The sequence below is a fragment of the Pithys albifrons genome, chromosome 6, assembly GCF_047495875.1.
Source record: "Pithys albifrons albifrons isolate INPA30051 chromosome 6, PitAlb_v1, whole genome shotgun sequence".
NCBI lineage: Eukaryota > Metazoa > Chordata > Aves > Passeriformes > Thamnophilidae > Pithys > Pithys albifrons.
In genome coordinates, this window is record NC_092463.1 from 54518146 (window position 1) to 54538506 (window position 20361).

The 20361-nt window shown below is 44.7% G+C and overlaps 1 protein-coding gene and 1 long non-coding RNA gene across 2 annotated transcripts in view; one reads left to right on the forward strand and one right to left on the reverse strand.

Annotated features, from left to right (window-relative positions):
* The window catches only part of SWAP70 (switching B cell complex subunit SWAP70), a 40431-nt gene extending 29054 nt beyond the window's left edge, over positions 1-11377 (forward strand). Inside the window, exons 8-12 of the mRNA XM_071558952.1 lie at positions 4024-4131; positions 5600-5766; positions 6515-6713; positions 8505-8601; positions 9346-11377. Of these exons, the coding sequence (XP_071415053.1) occupies positions 4024-4131; positions 5600-5766; positions 6515-6713; positions 8505-8601; positions 9346-9455 (681 nt within the window). The 3' untranslated portion in view covers positions 9456-11377. The remainder of the gene's footprint in view (positions 1-4023; positions 4132-5599; positions 5767-6514; positions 6714-8504; positions 8602-9345) is intronic.
* On the reverse strand, positions 1971-9420 carry LOC139673384 (uncharacterized). The gene is made up of 3 exons (XR_011698096.1): positions 9152-9420; positions 5105-5218; positions 1971-3170 (listed from the first exon to the last, which is right to left on the reverse strand). It is a non-coding gene; the product is annotated as an uncharacterized lncRNA (long non-coding RNA).
* Positions 11378-20361: the final 8984 nt, after the last annotated feature.

Here is a 20361-nt window from a genome sequence, read left to right on the forward strand (position 1 = left end):
TTCAGGTGTTTGAGGCACTTTGAGCCAACTCCTCGTGGGTTTGTGACAGCACCAGCACCCTGAGCATGTAGATCTGCAGGCTGAGCCTGCAGTGATGCTCCAGCATTGAGTGCAGCCCTTTCCAAGGACTGTTCAACAGGCTCAGGGAACTCACTGGCCCAGCCCTGTCCCCTGTAGTTAGCAGGGTATTATCAAGCTAGTGTGGAAGAAACAAAAAGCAGCACAAAGGAGGCCAGCCCTGTGGATGGGGTTTGGCAACTGCAGAGAGTAGTATTTTCAGTTACTTGGGGTTTTTTGTTTTCCTTTTCTGTCAGATGTGTCTGTCAAATTTGTGGCTTTCCATTAAGATTTTCTTACGTAGTTTTCCAAAGTTATATTATGTGATTTGTATGGGTGTGGGAGCTGTTCTCTTCACACAGATGTAGTTTCCAGTGATATCAATTTAATTTACAAAGATTCCAATGATGTAAAGTGATTTTATGAGTATGTCTAGGCATAATTTTATTACAGTAGTTTGGAAGAGATTTATAGAGCTTAGGCTTATAGCAATGTTTATATGCATGTTCCCCGTAAATGCTGGATTAACTTCTGAAAGCCTGAAAATTGGGCTAGAAATGTCCACAAATCAGAAGACTTGTTGAATATGTTACTTTCCTTGTGGACATTCCTTTAGTCTGAGGCCTGGCAGGAGACTCCAGGGTGCCTGTGCTGTGACTGCACACTTCAGTGGTGGATTGAACATGCTGACCCATCTTTGGACTTTGATAAAACTGGTGCCTCTGCAATAGTTCTCCACAGACACTTGATTTATGACCAAATATAATTTCCATCTTTAAAAACACTTGCAAGAAGAGTTACAGTGGCTTTTATTGCCATGATAGCTTTTAGTGTGGAGTGTGCCTTGTAAACAGCTTAAAGCCCATCAAACACCTCCCTGCCCACTGCTGTCCCACGTGCTGAGTCCCTGCTGCCAGAGCAGTCCACGTCTTGCTCTGTGCTTGGTATGAAGAGTCTTTTGTTCATTACCTTCCAAAATCAAATTGATTTTTCGCATTCCCATTTAGAACAAGTCTGCACCATTGCTTGAGTTTTTCATAAATAAAACCCAGTAGTTTTAGCCCTCAGAAAAAAACTTTAAGGATCTTTACACTGGGGGAAAGCTGTAAATATTATGAGAGCATGTCAAAGGTTTTGAGTCTAGAAAGCAAGTAAAATCATCCCAGACTTTTTAAAAGTCTTGTCATTAAGTCACAATTTGTGGCAAGGACAAAACTGTCTTTTTTTTAATTAGCCCTGCACTGACAGTACTGATGTGGGTATTATTCTGTTTGCCTTAAATGAAGTCCAACAGTGGAAAACCATTTTTTAATTTAATTTTAGCACTTACAGTCTACCACATGTTTAAGATTCAGTATGAAAAACAGACTTTAAAGGATAGCCATGTTACCTGAAACTAGCAAGTAATATACCTGTTAACAGAAATAATAAGGCTGGATTTCTGTGTTGTTGACTTTGTGGAGCAAAAGTTAGGGAGAGAGATAACATGAGAGCAACCCCAAAGGAGTGGCAGGATGTTGACAGGCTTCAGGGAGTTTCATAAAAATCACAAACTAAAGAGAGATGTGGCCAGAAGCATCTTTTGAAGGGAATTGGATTAAAGTGACTTCTCAAGAAAAGTAGCTTAGGCTCTGGCATGAATTACTGCATTTTGCCTAAGTGGAATTAAGTGGGGAAGTACAATGTTTTAGGAACTGAAAATGTTTGATTAGTTAGAAAAATGTTCTTCAAGGAAAAGGCTTTGTAAATGGTTCAGGAAACTGAATTGTTCTGGAAAGCTCAGAGGTTGATTTGTTCCTGATGGCATTGAGCCACCATTTATGCAGCATCTGCACTCTGAGACTGTGTATTTTGATAGCCCCTGCAGTAGAAATCTTCAAAAGAATAAGAACTTGCGTCTAAACCATGGGTTTTTTTCATATTTTTAATGTAGTTTTGAGATGTGCACATTGAACAGACTGAAAGGTAAGTATTTCTTACTGTGAGAGCATACACAAGATGTGTGCACCTTTTCTGTTTCAGTTTGGGGTCTTGCATGGGCTTCAGAGACTCTGCTATCCTAACACTGCTGAAATGGTTTGTTCCTGTTGACACCCCTCCCCATATTTGTGTCGTTTCCCTGAACTGCACAGTTCCCAGTAACCTCACCTACCAGGAACTGATGTTCGTGAATTAAGCAGGAAGTTGCTGATATGGAGAGGACAAACAGAGTATTTTCTTGTTGAGCTCTCTGGCCATAGCCTGGCACCCACCCTTGCCTGTGACTCTGCACGTTCACCGTCTCGGCTCAGTATTGGCAGGGGTTGTTTAATTTCAAAGTGGGGAAGGAAATCAAAAGGAAATTTCACTCAAATAGGCATCTTGGATTTGACTACAATTACATGCTTTTGAGTGTTCTGGCAGAGGAGGAATACTGCTTCTAAAACACTGACATCATTTAAAGGCAAGCAATTGTATACTATGTTCTGCAACTTAAAATCAGAAACTCGACCCTTTTCCTTCACTTCTTCCCATCTATTTCAGACTAGAGTGATATTACAAGCACTTACAAGAATGAAAGTTTTAGCTTGGCAGTTTTAACGTTTTGGCATCTCAGTAGCTCATCTAGATTGTGTGAGGGAGGATGCTTTAAATGTGGTACCTTCCAAAAATACTAATGAGCATGACAGAATCATGGAAAGGTTTGGTTTGGAAGGGACCTTAAAGATGATCTAGTTCCGGCCCCACCCTGCTGTGGCCAGGGACACCTTTCCCTAGACAAGGTTAGTCAAAGCCCCATCCAGCCTGGCCTTGAACATTGCCAGGGATGGGGCATCCACAGCTTCTCTGGGCAACCTGTTCCAGTGCCTCACCACCTTTATTGCAGAGAATTTCTTCCCAATACCCTGCCCTCCTTAAGCTATCACTATCACCACGTGCCTTTGTCAAAAGTCGCTCTCCGGTTGACCCTTTAGGCATTTGATCCTCTTCTCCAGGCTCAACAACATCAGCTCTCTCAGCCTGTCTTCATGGGAGGGGTGCTCCAGCCCTGTGACCATCTTCTTGTCCTTCCTCTGGACTCGCTTCAGCAGGTCCATGTCCTTTTGGTGTTGTGTCCCACTCTTACTGAAGGTCTGTGGAAACAATTTCCCCAGCCCAGCATATTATAAAAGAAGCATCAGATAAGTTTCGTAGGAAAATTCTGGGTAAGAATTGTTTTAAGTATTGGTAAAGCTTTGGTTGGTACTTGAAGATTTCTAGCCTTATGCTCATCAAAATCCTGATGGAAAGAAAAACTGTGACAACTTTTTTGTAGGTGAAGTCAAGATGCAACAGAAGTTAAATAAAGTGCAAGAAGGCATGAAGGAACCAGCAGCTGTGTCCAAGGCTTTAGCTCTGACTAGACTGATTCTCCCTCTAATTTCAAGTGATGATTATCAATCAGAATTTTATTTACCTTACTTGGCAGTTCAGAGGGTTAGAGGGATGTGATTCACAATAGCACAATCACTTATTCATGGCACTTCTGCTTTCCCAAAGCAATTCAGTGCTTCTCATTTCTGTCTCTGTATGAACTCTACTTTTATTATTGGAACTCCTATTCAGTCCTGCCTGAAATGGGATTTTCCATAACAGTTTTCTATCCCATATGAGGTAGAGAAGGAAATATAGTGATTTCTCTCTCTTCCGCAAAGCAGGACTCGAAGAAAACTTGGAGGTAGTTGGATAATTACCTCTTCATTAATAAATTCAAAATTTTCTTGCAAATAAAAAGGGTGGCAAATTATATTTAGAGATTGAGAATAGTGTCAGACAGGCATTTAAAAAAACCCAAACTGATGCCTTAATGCTTTGAAGGTTTCTTCCATTTTTGTGTAAAACTGAAAATTGCTCAATAAAATTTTATTCTCTCAAAATGTTTTAGCTTTGACAAACTGGTTTTGTCCTCCTTTTCTTCCCCCCCTAACCCACACCCTTCTCTTGCAGCAACTGGAAGCAGCAGCTGCTCGTGCTGCTGAGGAGGAGAAGAAAAGACTTCAGACTCAAGTTGAATTACAAGATCGCTTCAGTTTGGAGCTGGAGAGGGAAAAAATGGTGAGCAGTGCACGTGGGTTTTTGCTTTGATTACACATAGTGAGCCATGTGTTCAGCAAGGGCTTCCCTCACAGGAGCCACTGAAGGGATTCCACAGATTTTGTAGGCGTCTGGATGGAGACTGCAACCTGCATTGCATTTACTAGAGATGTAGGAATAAAATAGTTTTACAAGTGAATTCAGGTACTGGCACAGCTTGCCTAAAATTTGTGTATCTTTCAAAGCTTAAATATTACTGAAAAATTGGGAAAAAAATTACTGTTTGAAGGATAAATGTGGGCTGAAGTTCTCCTTGCAGTTTTCAAAGATGGAAAACCTGAGGCCAGTACTTCCTGTATGACTATGCAAAATGAGTCAGGCATAATCAAAATGCATTTTATCTATTCCTGGAACTATTCCTTTTGTATGCTGTGTGTTCTTTCACATTTATACACACACACAAATATAAAAAATTAAGAAATATTGTTGCTTTATGACACTGTTACTATCAAGCTGCACTGAGAATTCCCAAAAGAACTAGTCCTCAGTCTTCAAGGGCTTTGTCAGGCATAACAGGGTTTTTCTGTTATCTGGAGCAAAGAAGCAGAAATAGTTAAGTCAGTTTGAGGGGACATCTTGGGACATAAATGCACACAGTGCTGCTTTATGGGTGAGTGTGAATTCCTGAATATAATCACTTTCTGGGTCACTGGGATTTCGGTTATCTGAGGGAAAGCAGCCTGCAGAGCAGCGGGGCGGAACGTGCCACCCTCCCACGCGTGACCGCTGGGGCTGTGCACGACATGCTGAGGGCTTGCTGCTTTATCCCAGCTACCTCCTGCTGACCAGCATAGGGGTGGGCTGAGAGGAGGGATGGCTCTGGTGCCTCCGTGCTCCTGGTTTCCAGCTCTGCCCAGTGAAAGAGGGATGATAAGGATCAGAGACTGGGGGATTGAGGATATGTAGCATCCCCTCACCTTCCTCTGTCCCTTACCTTTGTTTGTTGTGGTGGCTCTTCTCTTAGCAAAGCCAACCTCCTGTGCTGATGTGGTACCTTCATCCAGATACGTAAGTGCGTGAGATACACTGCGGCCAAGGGAGGACTTGCCTGAGGACGGGAGTAGAAACAGTGTCATTAAATCAGCCAGACCTTTGTGTCTGGCCACTCTACAACCCTTCTGTTCCTCCAGTTTAGTGTGTATCTGTCAACTAAGCAACAAGATCAAACTGACTGAAGTTAGGTTTGAACACCTGTAAAAATCCTGTGCTGCAGGAAATAGGGCAATGTAAGTAACCTGTATTACTATTTTTTTAAATGCTTTTAGTTACACATCAACAGCTCTAGCCTCAATTTTGTCAGCTCTCCTCTGCAGGCAGCAGGAAAACGTTTGTCTCTGAAAATGTTATCTGAGGGAAACCTGGCAATTCCTTTAAAAATTGGAAAACTGAGTTGAATGGTAGCTCATGTGTCCCCAATTTATGCTGCTAGGTAAGGCAAAAAATGGAAGAGCAGGTTGCTCAGAAATCATCTGAACTGGAACAGTATTTACAAAGAGTACGTGAGCTGGAAGAAATGTATAAACAGCTACAGGAAGCATTGGAGGATGAGAGACAGGCACGCCAAGATGAAGAGACTGTGAGGAAACTACAAGCCAGGTATGGCTTTGACCATGTAGAAAAGTATTTCAGTTCCCCACCCTCCCCTGCCAATAGGAGGTAACTGTGCCATGCTACTAAATGAATGTTTGCCTCTTGGACATGCTGCTGGAATGGGGGACTACCTTCAAGTCCAAACACAGGACAGATTTTATTTTTCCTCAAGATATGAAGGCTGAAACTGATATTTAAACATGTTTCATTAGTCCTTAGTAGATGGAGTGCTCAGCAATTTCAGAAAAGCAGGCACATTTATCTATCAGGTGTTGTACTTGTCAGCATGTGGAAAACAGATCACTCTATACAGGCTTTTCAGTTGTATTTTATAAAGCACTAACTGTAAATATGACTTTGTGCTGATAAAGGGTTAAGTCTCCTCTTACTCCTATGGGCTTTGTTTAGTGTGGTTTGTTTCTTCTTATATTCGGTACCCCTAAGACAATGAAGACAACTTACACATGCTTGTTTCTTCTGGGGCTCTGTGTATTTGCATTATTGACTGAATTTTCTGAATAGCCCTTTGTAGCAGTCAGACTGCTGCACTGCTGGCATGATCATCAGCTTGACACTGAAGGCAAGCCAATAAGCAGTAACTTTTTCCCTGCTTCCCAGGCTTTTTTTTATATTCCTACCCTTTAAAAAAAAGAAGGTGGAAAGATAAACAATTAACTTTGCTTCCTGACATGTGTGCTACGCAATGGATACAACTTACTTTAAAGTGCCATTAACATCACAATCCCCATTGCAGATTGCTGGAAGAGGAGTCAGCAAAGAGAGCTGAACTGGAAAAATGGCATTTGCAGCAGCAACAGACCATTCAGATGACAGAAGCAGAGAAGCAAGAGCTAGAAAACCAGAGAATTATAAAGGAACAAGCTCTTCAAGTTGCTATGGAGCAACTGAAACAACTTGAACTGGAAAGGAAGGAAGCACTTGAGCAGTACGAGGTGAGCTGTTCTGTGCACCAGCCTCTCATCCATAGATCGACTGAATGTGAAGTTCACCAATGTTATGCTTCTTTAAGGATTAGTATGGCACAAAAGTTACAATGAGAGGTAGGATAGTGGGTCAGGCTTTTTGGTCTAGACCAGTAGATACATTTGAAGAAGAGGAGCTATTTCAGACACACCACCTCCTTTATTTATTTTTGTCCAAATTTGCATACAAGCCAGCCCAGTCATATCCTGATATACTCTTGATATAAGTTTGTCTTCTGCTGTAGACTCACTTCATAGCAGTCCCATTGCTGTCATAACTAAGTAACTTTTGCTTCTGAATTAATTATTCTTGAAATGGTGTGTGTGTGTGGCTCACCTTTGTGAACGAAGATTTGGGAAGGGCTGTCCCCACGTGGGTGTGCCCTTCCAGCCTGCGCAGTGGATTTTAGGTGAGGCTCAGCGTGCGCAGAACTGGCCCCACTGTTTAAGTCCTGAGGTTCATCTGCCACGGCCGAGCGAGCTTGGACAGTGACAGCGAAGTCCTCAGGACTAGAACCTACAGCACCCAGCATTTCCCAGGAGGTCTCCCATCCAAGTACTAATCCGGGGCTGACCCTGCTGAGCTTCTGAGATCTGACGGGATCGGATGTCAGGGAGGCATTTAACTGCCTTGGTTTGAAATGGTGTAATGGCACAATATTGATGAAACATCAATGTGTTATTGTAGGCACTCCTCAGAAATGTGTTTAAGCACTGACTGGAAATCAAGCATAGCTGTAAATTAGCTCAGATTCTCAGTGTGTAGCTGTGTCTCATGTCCCAAATGCCAGGCCTGTTCTTTGCTCTGCTGAGTGTTTTTGGTGAAGGTCAGTAGCTGTGTTTATGGAAGGAATAAGAGCCAGAATTCAGGGAGTACAGAGTCTGAAGTACTGCACACTTTCCAAGGCTAGGGAGGTGTTGATCCTGCATGTATTTAGGTCAGGAAACAAAACCTGGCTGGGTTTCTGTTTAACTGGGGCGAGTGTTTATGCTGGTGTCTGTGCCATTGAGGTGAGCTCTGTGAAGGACAAGCCAATGAGCTCTCAACTGGCACAGAATACAAATGCTGCAGTGACTGTGAGCAAGGGCCCACGTGGGGTAGTTGAGGACACTTGACAACTTTGCAAGTTGGTGTCACATCTCACACCATCATTAGATTGCTGTTGTCTAGTGCTTTACATTTCTTTAGGTGTCATCTCCCCTTTTTGTATGTGAAGCATCATTTAGGGAAGGAATTGCAGAATACAATAGACATAAAAAAACCCACAAAAAATCTACAAAACAATTATTTTAGAAATAATTAAACATTCTAGCTTTCCATTTGGAATTGCCCAAAAGCCCAGTTTAGACTGAAGAATGCCTGTTTCTTGCTTGGGTGTAAGAGCAGCAGTCCTTTTCCTTTTCTTTTATGATTTCTTGTAAGAGATGCCTACTAGCAGGTCTTAGTTTGGAACAAAAAAGGTATCTTTCTATTTTGAAACTACAGTTTTGAAACTACACTTTCAATCTTTATGAAGACTAGCTCTGCTTCCACAGCTACAGAATCTTGTAAAATCTAGTTATTTTGGGATTCTGGTTTGACAACTTTTTTTTTTTCAGTGATGACTAAATTACTTAGAATGGTTAGAAATGAAGCTCTCTGGTCAGAACAGAGGGCTGGCTGAATTAGTGTAGTTCTCACTTTCAGTGTAAAAGATGTTTTAGCTTTCTATAAAAACAGAGTAAAGTTGTTGTTTTCAAGCGGGCTGTATCCTATTGCAGGAGGTTAAGAAGAAGCTGGAAACAGCAGCTAATAACACCAAGAGCTGGAAAGATAAAGTAGCTCATCATGAGGGATTAATTCGACTAATAGAGCCAGGTAAGATATCAACAGAAAAGTTACAAAAATACGTATTCTTTCTGTCTCATGTGCTTAGATCACCTGGTGATTTACTGAAGTCTGCCTTTTCCTGTAACTTACTGGTTCCATGGCAGCCTATAAATATCACAGTTGTGAGAACTGCTGATGGTAACTTTCAAGTCTTTACCTCTATTGGCCCTGCTATAAAGATTTTATTGTCGTTATTATTGTTGTTTGTTTCTTTCATGTTTAAAACAAAGCAAGGATCAGCCTGAACATTGCATCGTGTGGGTGTTGACTGCAGTTAGCATTAAAAACCCTGAAGTAAATATTTGATTTCTGGAAAAGTCTTAAGTTCTTAGCTTAATTAATAGTATGGCAGCCCAGAGGAAAGTGGCTTTGTAATGCAATTCTGGAGAGATCACTTTCGTTCAAGGGTATCTCTAAAGACAAGGAGAAAAGGGGTTTCTTAAGAGACAATTGTTGGAGGGGGGGAGGAGAGGGGGTGGAAGTTGGGAGATAAGAATACAAAATATTGCAGCACTTGACAACTTCTCACACTAAGCACCTTCAGTGACTGTCTCAGGCATTCCTCCCTCCTTGGACAGGCAGGTCCTCAGGTCCCCTTGGAGGTTTCCGGTCACAGAAGAGGCAGCACTTCCCAAAGCCTCCTGGGATGACACTGGGCCTGTCCCACCGACGGTGGATGTGCAATGTCCCTGTCAGAAGTGCCAGTCTCAAGTATTGCACTCTGTCTTCCAGGCTCCAAGAATCCTCACTTAATCACAAACTGGGGCCCAGCTGCCTTCACTGAAGCTGAACTGGAGCAAAGACAAAAGAGCTGGAAAGGGAAGAAAGCCACTTCTGAGTGACAGCAGTGGCTGACTTATCATCGGTGAATGGAAGCACTTCCTCCCCTCACTCTGCTTTGCACAGAGCAGCCTCTCGCTTGCAAAATTCTTAGTTTGCTCAGCAGGTTGGGCCTTTGTACAGATGAAATACTGTTTGCCACATTGGTGTCTGCTCAGAGCTCAGCAATTACAGTATGTGCTGTCTGACAGTACTTGCTGTTTGTTCTCCCTCACTTTTCCAGAAATTCTCTTCTGGAAAAGATTCTTCAACTGAAAATTTTTATTGAAATGTAGTTTGTGACAGAGTTGTTTCTATACTATCCTGTAACAATCTGACAGCAGCTAACCAATCAAGCAGCATCACTTGCATTCCAAAAGGTGAGGGAAACAATTGTTCCATTGGTTAGTTAGTATAATTCAAACCCAGGATCAGTCAGTCCTGGAGGCTGTGTCCAACTTTGAGACAGAGCATTACCTTTTCTTCCAGTGAGCCTCCTTTTCCTTTTTCTCTGTCTATCTGCTGCTCTTTGCACGGTGCTTAGTGCTCAGATACATTCCCTTAGTGAGGGTGGGCTGGCACCACTGGGTACTGCCTGGTTGGATTTGGTGTCCTGTTTTCTTCTGTTTGCTGGAATACAAACAAAAGAACTGGAAATAGGCATGTAGTAAATGCTGCTGGAAGACATTTGGTAAAAGTAGTTGTGCAAGACTGTTTTTGTACTGTCTCGTACTTGAGAAGTGCTAAATAAAGCCTTGAGACTTCTCCTCACAGTTTAAAAGATGCAGTTTTGGCTCACAGATTTCTGAAGCAGATGAATGGAAGGTGATGGCACAGGCCAGAGGTCATCTGCATCAAGGCTATGTTTGTGCAAGAAATGTGATTATAACATACCACCATTTTTAGATGTAGCATTTTTGTCTTACTCTTAATTGGAGGCCAGAGTAAAAAAAATGTAAGAGGAAAACTAAATTTTTTTTACATAAAAATGATAAATGTAACAATAACTACTTAAAAAAATAATTCCTGTCAGTAAAATAAATTCAATGTTTCTAGTACCAAGGCTTCCCAAAGAGGCTGCTGCTCTGCCTCGGTTATCTCCAGGGACAGAGCCAACTATTTCTGTTTCTGTAGGGAAAAGGAGCAGGTCTGTGACTTTACTCTGTAGGTCTTTCACACCAGATAAGAAATCAATCTATTGCTCAGTAAAACAGGATTCCTGCTAACTTGTACAGAGATTTTGGGAACTCCTCCCTCGAGGAGCAGGTGCCCAAGGTGTGTGGCTTTGAGTCAGCTTTGACTGTACCCTGGACATCCACCCCTCAGCACCTGCTCATTAGCTCAGTTACATGTTAAATTATTATTAGTAAATAAGTGAATTTTCGGGAGGATAAGCAGTGCCTTTGTCTGCAGCACTGTGAGACTTGGATCTTGAAAAAGCAGAAGCTGTGCAGAAGTCAAGAGCATTTTATTTGCCTATTAACTAAGACTCACTCAAATACTGAATCTTCCCAGACATTTATTCTCTGGTTATATTTTTATACTAATATTTCAGTAAATGGGGTGCTGATTAGAATGGCAGGAAAATCCAGGATCTTCCTATTTGTACAGAAAAACAATAGTTCCTTAAGCTTGATAACAAGGCATTTTTAAAAAAATTGATCATGTTTACAGAAGCAATGTGAAGAAAAAAACGAACCAGCTGTAATAGAAATACTAATGTACACATGGTTAAACTTTGCTAAATGAGCTGGAACAGTATTTATAACTACCAAACATCTTTTATGTGGAGAGCAGAAGGTGTATTGGGGCTAAACTTGTTTAATTTTTCTAACAGTCTTTATTTTGGACAACTTTTTTAAGAACACCAAATGATGCATGTTTTGATATTTTTTACCATTCTTTAGAACTGGCTGTTTAATAAAGTAATATAAAGTCATTTACATTTAGGAATTAATTGGTGTCTTTTTGCCTCGGTTTCTTTTGCATTACTGGTGTTCAAAATCCAGTAACTGTTGCATGGAATTATTACTTTGATGGAAGAAATTTAATGGTCAGATCAAGGGGTTGTGGATGAAAGGCATAATAAGGGCAGTGGTCACACAGGTAACACAAATATAATTTAACAGCACTACTTTTTTAAGTGTTCATATTTGGTACACCTTGATACAGCATCATGGTGCTCAGCTATGGCAGCCAACCTTGCTCAGGAACGGTAGTTGGAGGGTGAAGTTCAGCTGTTTCTGGAAGACAAGGCATGTCAGATGGGAAATGCATCAATACAGCACATACATACGGCAGCACAGGAACCCTGGAGGGGGAGCCTGGGACAAGGGCAGAGCAGGGCTCGGCAGGAGCTGACGGGAACACCTGGGCACAGACAGAAGTGCCTCTGCAGGCACAGCAGCCCCTTACGTCTGTCTGGAGTTAGCTCTTACTCACTGCTAGAAGAGGAAATGAGACAAGTTTCCTTTTAGCTTGCTCACTCTGACAAATTAAGAAAGTTTTGTGTGAAGTGTAGCACACCAAAGGTGGGGGGAGAGGTTGGTTTAAAAATTAAAGCATTTGCATTCTGAGTAAAAATACCACGTTAGAATAAGCCCCTTAAAGCAACACTAACCAGCATTCAAAGGGAGCACAGAGCTGTGAGTCAGAGTCACCACAGCTCATGGAACAGTGAGCATGGAAAGCTGCATCCGGTTGTGCTATCATTTCCAGTGAGCCCAGGGGTTCCAGCTCTCTTATTCCAACAAACCAATGAGCCTGCTAATGGTGAGGATATCCTCAGTAAAATGTGGGACTAGAAATGGCTCTGTTCTGCCCCAAGAAGCCTTACCTACTCTCTGGGCTTACCCACTCATAGGCCAGTGTAAGGCTGTGGCTGCTGTTCCTGAACCCTTGCGAGATGCACTGGAGGGCTCAGCCCACTTTGTTTTGTCCACCAGATTCAGGTTTAATTTACCTTCTGCTGGTTGGAACAGTCCTACAAACCAATAGCACAGTACCTGTGAAAACAGGATGGGGTGCTTTTTTTGCCCTCTGACCATTTTATGGGGTTGATTTATGACTCGTGCACAGTGGGTCACACATTCCGAAACTAGCTGCCCTGTTTCCCTGTCCTGCAAGAACTAAGCCACAAAAGCAAAGCCTATGTGGGGAAAAAGGAGCAGTGTCTTAGGACAGAATCTGTATCCTGGGTTCAGGGAGGACACTCACCCCAAGAGAAGCATCGTTTTTGACCTGGCTGATCTTTAAGGTTCCTTCCAACCCAAAACAGGGTGGCAGTGGCGCTCTGTGCTGCACACTTGACTTCTCTCAGAGAATGACAAGCTCGTACAACACTTTACAAGATTGTGGGGGCTTTCTACCTGTGCCAGCACCATGCTGGTTATGTGATAATTGTGGCTTTCTTTTGTTTGCCTTTTTTTTTTTTATCAATCTTTTCCCGTCACGGTGGCACCCCCGGCGCCCCCTGCCCGGAGCTCCGGGGGAGGAACACCAGTAGGGACGGGGTTCCTCATAGCTGGACTCCGGCTGCCACCTCGTGGTGGCCCAGCCCGCGTTCCTGCGCTGTTCCGATCAGCGGAGCTGTCCGGGGAAAGCCACCCACCCTTCCGGTCCTTTGGGGTGCAGAGAAAGCGCTGAGAGCCAGGTCTTGCTGCACGTTCGCGCTGTCCCTGGGCTCCTCTGTTAGCTCAGCTCAGGATGCCCCCCAGGAAAAACGACTGTATGAGTGTCACCACTGGCACAGGATGAATTTAGGCTCAAAGCCTTGGAGCTAATTCATGCACAGTTCCCCTAAAAAAAACCACCGCAGAACAAAAGGACAGTGTGGACAGTCGGATACAGCACACAACAATCCCGCATCTGCAGTCAAAGCTTGGGCTGCCACTTGCCTTTCCTAAAGAGAGCAAAGCAGAGCAAGGAAAATGGGTAAGGAAGGTTCCTTACCTGCAAACGGTGTTTTCCCAGGTGCCTCTTTTACATGCCCCGAGGCTGCAAGAGTGGGGCTGAGAGGAGGACGTGCTCAGCATCACGTACTGTACTCCCGTTTTGGGAGCAGAACTCCAGCTCATCCCTTCAAGCCACAAGCAGGGTGGGCGTTAAGGGGAGAAGATATCAGCCCGTGGTTTGAAACACCTGGCAGGGTGAGCAGCCAGACAAGACATCGTGTCTTGTTAGTGCTAATGTGGCCTTGAGATCCAAAACAGAATGCAAATAGAAAGTTTGTGACACTACATGAATTTGGAGACTGTGGTGACTTCCACACATTGAGGCCCACTGTGAACTTCAACTACTTGGAAATGCCAGGAAGCAGAAGAGCAGAGAAAAGCACTGTTTTATGAACAGGCTTTCTGGGTATGTCAAAAATACCCATCCTTCAAAAAAAAGTAAAAAAAAGGCCAGTGGTTGTTTCACACATAAGATGAAAACAGATTTGGCAAAAGGTAGCTGCTTCTCGCCTCCATAAGAAATGAAAATTAGAACAGTATGATGCAAAACAGTAGATTAAAAACATCCTGAAAAGCCTTGAGAGGGAGATTTAATGAGGCAGTTTTTAACACCTATATAAAGTCTGGTAGGGACCACTTGAGAAGAGCCCTTCTTTTTTTTTTTCTCCTCATGTTTTAGCTTATTTGACATAGGGAATGTAAAAAGATATGAGCACCAGATCAGAGGAAAGCCCATGGCAGACTGGACAGAATGCTGATAAAAAGAAAAAAAAGAAATCACAACCTCCAGAACAACTGCATTCACTTTTCCCATCGACCATTATTTTAAATTCCTTAATAAATAAAACAACCACAAAAAATATCCCTTTCTATCCTGCTTTTTGTGCTCATTGCTCATATCTCCTACAAAAAGAGTTCGATCTAGCACCAGCTTTATACACAAACAGTTTTTACAGGATCTGTCCCTACAATGTCTTCATGCAAATACTCACTTGTTATTCCTGTTGTCACCTGTTTTCTGAGCACACAACAGTGATTTGCTCAGGCAACACAGATTTCACCCTGGGGAACTTCCAGGGTGTTTGTGAGGATGTTTGTGGTGATTTGCACAGCTCTGCATTGGCAGGTCTTGCCCACGTTGCACAAGGCGCGTCCTTTCACCTACTTTGGTCCGCAAGTCTAATTTGAACACATTAGTATCTAAAATGGGATTAAAAACTCAAGCACAGACATGAGACGCTTTCAAAAGCAGCCCGGACTTCCTTGGTGTTGACATTAAATAGCTGTTTCAATGCCTACCAGAGCATGGGGATTTCTCTTTCCACTCTTTCAGCTTATCCCTGACACAAGTGCAAGTGCTGGGGAACTGCAGGTCCTCTGGGGGGGCTCTGGTTCCTCAGTCCTGACTGAAAAAGAAAAAAAATCCCAACACTTGAAAACCCTATTTACAGTAAGACTCTGCTTAGCCACCTTCGGAAAGTCCCTCTCACAGCATAACTAAGGCTGAAATTTTGCATTTGGAGCAGCCCAAGGCTATGTTTTCTGAACAGTTTCCTTTGCCAGGGATGCACTGGGCCATTTTACTCTCTCCAAGCCATGAAGTCAATCTGCCTGTGAGAGAGAAGCATGCCCTGTTTTGCAGGCAGGCTTTCCCTCCCTGCCAGAAAGACTGTGTTGGCCCTGAACTGCTTTTCCGCAGGCAGAGGGTGGGAAATGATGGGTGCAGGGTACAGCTCACACACAGGTCCCACCGAAAGCTGAGCGGTTTGGCACTGCCGCCTGTGAGGACGGAGGTGGCATTCTGTGTTTTCTGTTTTGCTTTAGCATGGCCACTGCCTGCCTGTGAGGGTTGCACGATGCCCAAGGGGGTCGCTGCTGGCCCATGAAGCTTCCTGGGGAGATGGCTGGCCCGAAACAACCATCACCACAAGCCTTTTCTCGCTGCATTGCTGCACGTGGTCCTGCTCTCAAAAGAAACTTGCCTGCCTGTGCTCCAGCATGTTCCCCTCACTGTCACCATTTAGGATGACAATAGCCAAACCTGCAGCTGCTCTCAGACCACCTCCAGCCAGAAAATCCTCCCCCCCTAGCAAGAGAAAATCCAGAGCTGCACAGGGTGGGGTATGAGAACCAGCTTGGCAGAGCAGCTCACCAAAGGAATAGGAACAAGAAAACACCAGGTGCTGAACACCCTCGCTGGGTGCTCCCCAGCAATTCAGCCATCAGTGCAGAGCACAGACCTGTTCTGTACAGCTTCAAAACCAGCTCTGTGTCTGCCTCCGCCCTCACCCGGTTCTGACCAGTGTCTGCTACTGGTGTTTCTGTGGCCGCCACCATCCCAGTTAGGGGCATTTTCCACCCAGCAAATTCGAGGGCTCCCGGGTGAGTGCTGAGCCCGGGGCAGCTCGTGCCCAGGCCAGGGAAGTGTGCGCTGAGCCCACACCACCTCTGGGAGAGCAGTGCTGCACGACCGCTCACTGCTCTCCTATTTTTCCATTCTTTTCTCATTTTTATTTTGCCTCTCCTGGCGAGCCCCAAGTCCCTCCGAGCCGAAGCTGGGTGAGAAGACTGACACGATTTTTCCAAAGCCCCCGGCGAGCTGTGGGACCCGCAGCCCAGGGCTCCGCCAGCTCGTGCCCCGGCAGGCGGGCAGGCAGCGGCAGCTGCTCCCCCAGAGACGGGCAGAACAATAAGAAATACCAGATCTGCCGCAGGAATGCGGGAGATACCGTGGCGGGGGGCCCTGGTGAGTCTGGGCAGGATTTGCTCACGGCTTGGCCGCAGCCCAGAGGATGCCACTCAGCGCGGGCTGTCGCCGGCCGCGGTGGCGGGGGATGCGCGGGGCCCCCCCGGGCGCCGGACAGCAGATGGCAGCCGGACACCGCCGCACGGCCCGGGACAGCCCGGGGAGCTCAGCGCTCTCGACAGGCTCCTAATGAATCACATCTGCGGGTTCGCGGGGATGCGGCACCACGCGGGTGCTTCACAGCTGAGCTTGGAGCCGCGTCACTTGTGTACGTGCAGCAACACACTGCTGCTGCGGGAGGAGAAACCCACACCTCACACCGAGCCAAAACCTCTGCCGAGGCTGGGGATGACTCGTCTCACCAAAGAAAAGGAAACTAAGGGAGGACCAAGGCTGTCAGCACACCCAGTCATCACAGCTCGGGGGGCGTCACCGACCCGCATCCCGCTCCCCCCGGTGCGCTGATCGCCCTGATGTACTCAGGTGACTGAAACCATGGTCTGCACCCGCCGCTCCAAAGGCCCGACACACTAATTTGAGACTCATACAGTTACTCTGTTGGGTAACATTTTCCCTTAATGACTTACGAACTTTAATCCAATTTTGAAACGTAGGGGAGGCTAAATTGGATTACCTTAGCTCAACCACTCATGTCATAAGCCCTTGAGAAGTGGGACTAAAGGGTTTTTTCCTCTCCAGAAAACTTTTGCTGGCTCACAAAATCCTTGTTTTTTTCTTAGCTCAGACACCAAAAGGGCAAGTTTTCAACTTCCAAAAATAAATCAAAGACACCATGATGCCTGCAGGGTATTTGTTTCTCCATAGGAACGTGAACCTGGTGGTTTAGTTTAAGAGGCTAAGCTACCTCTCACATTTTCTACATTCCTCTTTTTCCTGATGTATCGAGATCGACAGGTTTGAACTGTTGTTTTAATGAAAACCTACTACTCCTGAGAGGGTTTCCTGTTTTAGAAAGATGATATTTCAGAGCTACAAAATTCCAAACAATTTGACTTGCTATCACCTTCGTCAGGTCCCTTAACCTCCTATGTCTCAGTTGTGCATTGATAAAACATGAGTGATGTTTACCCATGAAAAAAGCACACAGACATCTGCAAAATAGTGAGCTGTCCCTAAAAAGAGGGCTGAGTGGTACCCTGAAACTGTGTCCACAAGGTGCAAATCAGATTGCTGTGTGAGGCCTTGGAAAGGGCCACATGTACACAACCAGAGCCCCCTGGCACCAGCCCCTGCCAGCCCCTAGCCGGGTCACCTCCATCTTTATGCCTGAACCCTGGCAGCCAGAAAACATCCTCTGAGCCTTGGGAAAGAACTGCAAATTGAAGCAGCCTTTAACTCTCCAATTAACTGGAGCTAAACCCTACATAGTTTCAGGAAAATTAAGTCTGTGCTCCAGCCAAACCCTCTTTTGTTGTCTCTCACTCAGGTTCTGAATCAATCCCAGGTAGGTTTTTCCTTCCCTTGCATATGTAGAGCTCTGGAAGCATCCTGGGGTAAATCTAAACGTGACCAACATCAACATTGCATCTCTGGAGAGTGTGCAGAGCTTAAGCTCTGCAACACGGAGCAACAAGTTTGGGGGTAGGTGCAAATCACTTGTTGAAGGCTCAAGTATTTGTGTTAAACTTGCAAGTACAACATGACTCCCTGAATATACTTTTGGTCTTGGAAAGTGATCTTCAGCTCCTAGTTTTGTTAATTCTGCAATCCAAAATGTTTTCTTTGCTGGTTTTTTTCCTTGACTTTTGAAGGCAATTAAGATTTTCCAACTGTTCTAACAATTTAGAAGCTCTAATATGTGAAAACACTTTCTTGCATTTCAAATGTTTCTCCAAATTGTAAAATGCATTACAAAGAGGAGAGAGCCAGTCCTTTGTACACTGCTTGGGCTGCTCTTCTGGCAGAAAATGACCACTGGCAGCTTGCAAGGCATGGAAAAAGGAGTTATCGCCCAGATCCTCCAAACACAGTCAAAACCAGCATTGATTTCTCAGAACTAATCCCTGGAGGTACAGGTCTGCTGACGTCAAGGCTGCTGTGCTTATTGTGGGGCTTGCAGCCCTTCAAACACTTTATCTGCAAACCCCAGTCCACACACTGCACAGAAAAGCTCTTCAAACCCTTCTGATAGGGACGTCTGGGACACGAGAATGTCGAGTGTGCTCAACGCCTCCCCACTCACCTGCTCCAACTGCGTAGCCAAATATTTTAGGGATCTCCGAAATCCACACTTTGAGAAGCCAGTTGCTCTCTTGTTTGAGTCAGAAATCCTCCTGGAACATTGCTGCTTCCTGTCTGAACTCTCTCGAAGCCAGGTTTTCTGCCTGCTAGCCGAAAGAAGCCTATAAAAAGGAAAAGACAGCAAAGTTCAGGAAAGCACTTATCTGATACCTAAAAGCTCACAGGTGCAACGGGAAGGAATTGCACTATTCAGGATTACACGCTCATTAGGAAAATGGGGAAGTCATTAATGATTTTCAAAGCTAGACTCTCACTTGTAATTTCTATTATTTTTGAAAGACTTGAAGATTCATTTTATCAATGAATGTTTCCTGAAAATTTCTTGCAGAAAGAGCACTTTTTTTACTCTCTTTGCATTTCAGGTAGGTGAAGCACTTCATAGGCTGCTCCTACTCAAGGGCAGGAGTCATTGGGATTTGGCGGATGAGAGGGTGCTGAGACTGATCAACCTTCTGGAACAGCTGGAGCAGAGCCAGCAGCCCTGGAGTAGAGCCAGCAGCCATGGAGCAGCCCTGCAGTGGTCCGTGCTGGTAGTGGGATGGCATATCCTTGCCCGCAGAGCTGTCAGTCAGCTGCTTCCTTCTGGGGCAGCAGCACAAAGCTGCATGTGGGCTCATTTTCTGTTCGTTTTCTGTGTTCCGAGATGCAAACACCCCCCCAGGGTCCCAAAGTCGCAGGATGAAAAACTCATCCTTCCTTTTGGCCCAGATCCTGGACTGACATGTGCACATGCTTAATGCTGAGCATGTGAGTAGCAACGCTGATCTCTCTGGAGCAATCCACATGCTTGAGCCTCTGCACATTTGGGAGCGGGGAGAGGAGGACACTCGGTTCTTTGGTTGCCTGTTTTACATACCAAGGATGGAGATCCCACCCAAAAGAGAGCAGTGCAGCAGGATGGCGCTGAGCTATACAGCTATTTTTATTTCCATCACTCATGTCCTTGCTGAGACCTGCTAGGAATTATCTGGGGCATTACACCCCAGACGAGTCGAAACAACAGGTCTTGCTGCAGACTGTCTGTGTTTAGTGGGATGATTTAGTTACTGCTTTTCCCCCTCCCCGTCTTCTTCCTTATTCCCATTAGTGACACGTTGGCTGCAGAGAAAAGTTATTCATGCTCTAGAAATGTAATATTTACTCAAAACAATTTTTATTTGGCTTGGCTTCTTCCCAGTGCCATAAAGTGATAGCCAACCTCAAGTGCTTACATAGACAACATGTGTATCTGAGTCATATTTATGATCCCAGTTATAAAAAGCACACAATCTTGTTGTTTGGTGCAATAGGATGGGACTGGAGGCATCAGCATGTCTTGAGCATAGTCTGTCTCTGGAATCTGCAGAAATTTGCCATGCTCCAAATTTAGAACTTGTGGGTGGAAGCTCGGGCAGGAGCCAACTTTTTATACCATTACATCACAGGAATTGAGGGCTTTGTGCCAAGGATCCAAGGAAATTAATAAAGAGCAGAGGCTGTCCAGCTGTTTGAATTTAAAGTCATGGCACAGAGGTAAACATTAATAAATATGGCTTTATTCAGAACACAGTAATCTTGCTGCTTAAATTGAACATATCCCCTCTCTTTACTGCAGCTTACTATTCTGTTAGAACTTGTAAAGATAATAGGAAGGAATTAACATGTGTAAGAGAGAGCCCCAGTGAAGCTGGGATCCCTCTCGATAGAGGACACGCTTCAGTGATAACTCTCCAGCTCAGTAATGCGCAGAGTCTGCCAGGGGCATCACGGCTCCCCCTGGCTGGAGGAGGTGGCTGGAACGTGGCATGCATTTTTCCAGCTAAAACACACACGGTCTCAAGTGGACAGTGATCAAAGCCACATACAGCTAATTTGAAGAGAAATTTAATTTGTTTGACCTCCCTGTGCTGGGGCAGCCAGCATAAGCTCAAATGTCACAGCCTGCAAGGAGCCGATGGTAAAGCACTGGGGGCTGTTACCAAGAGGCAC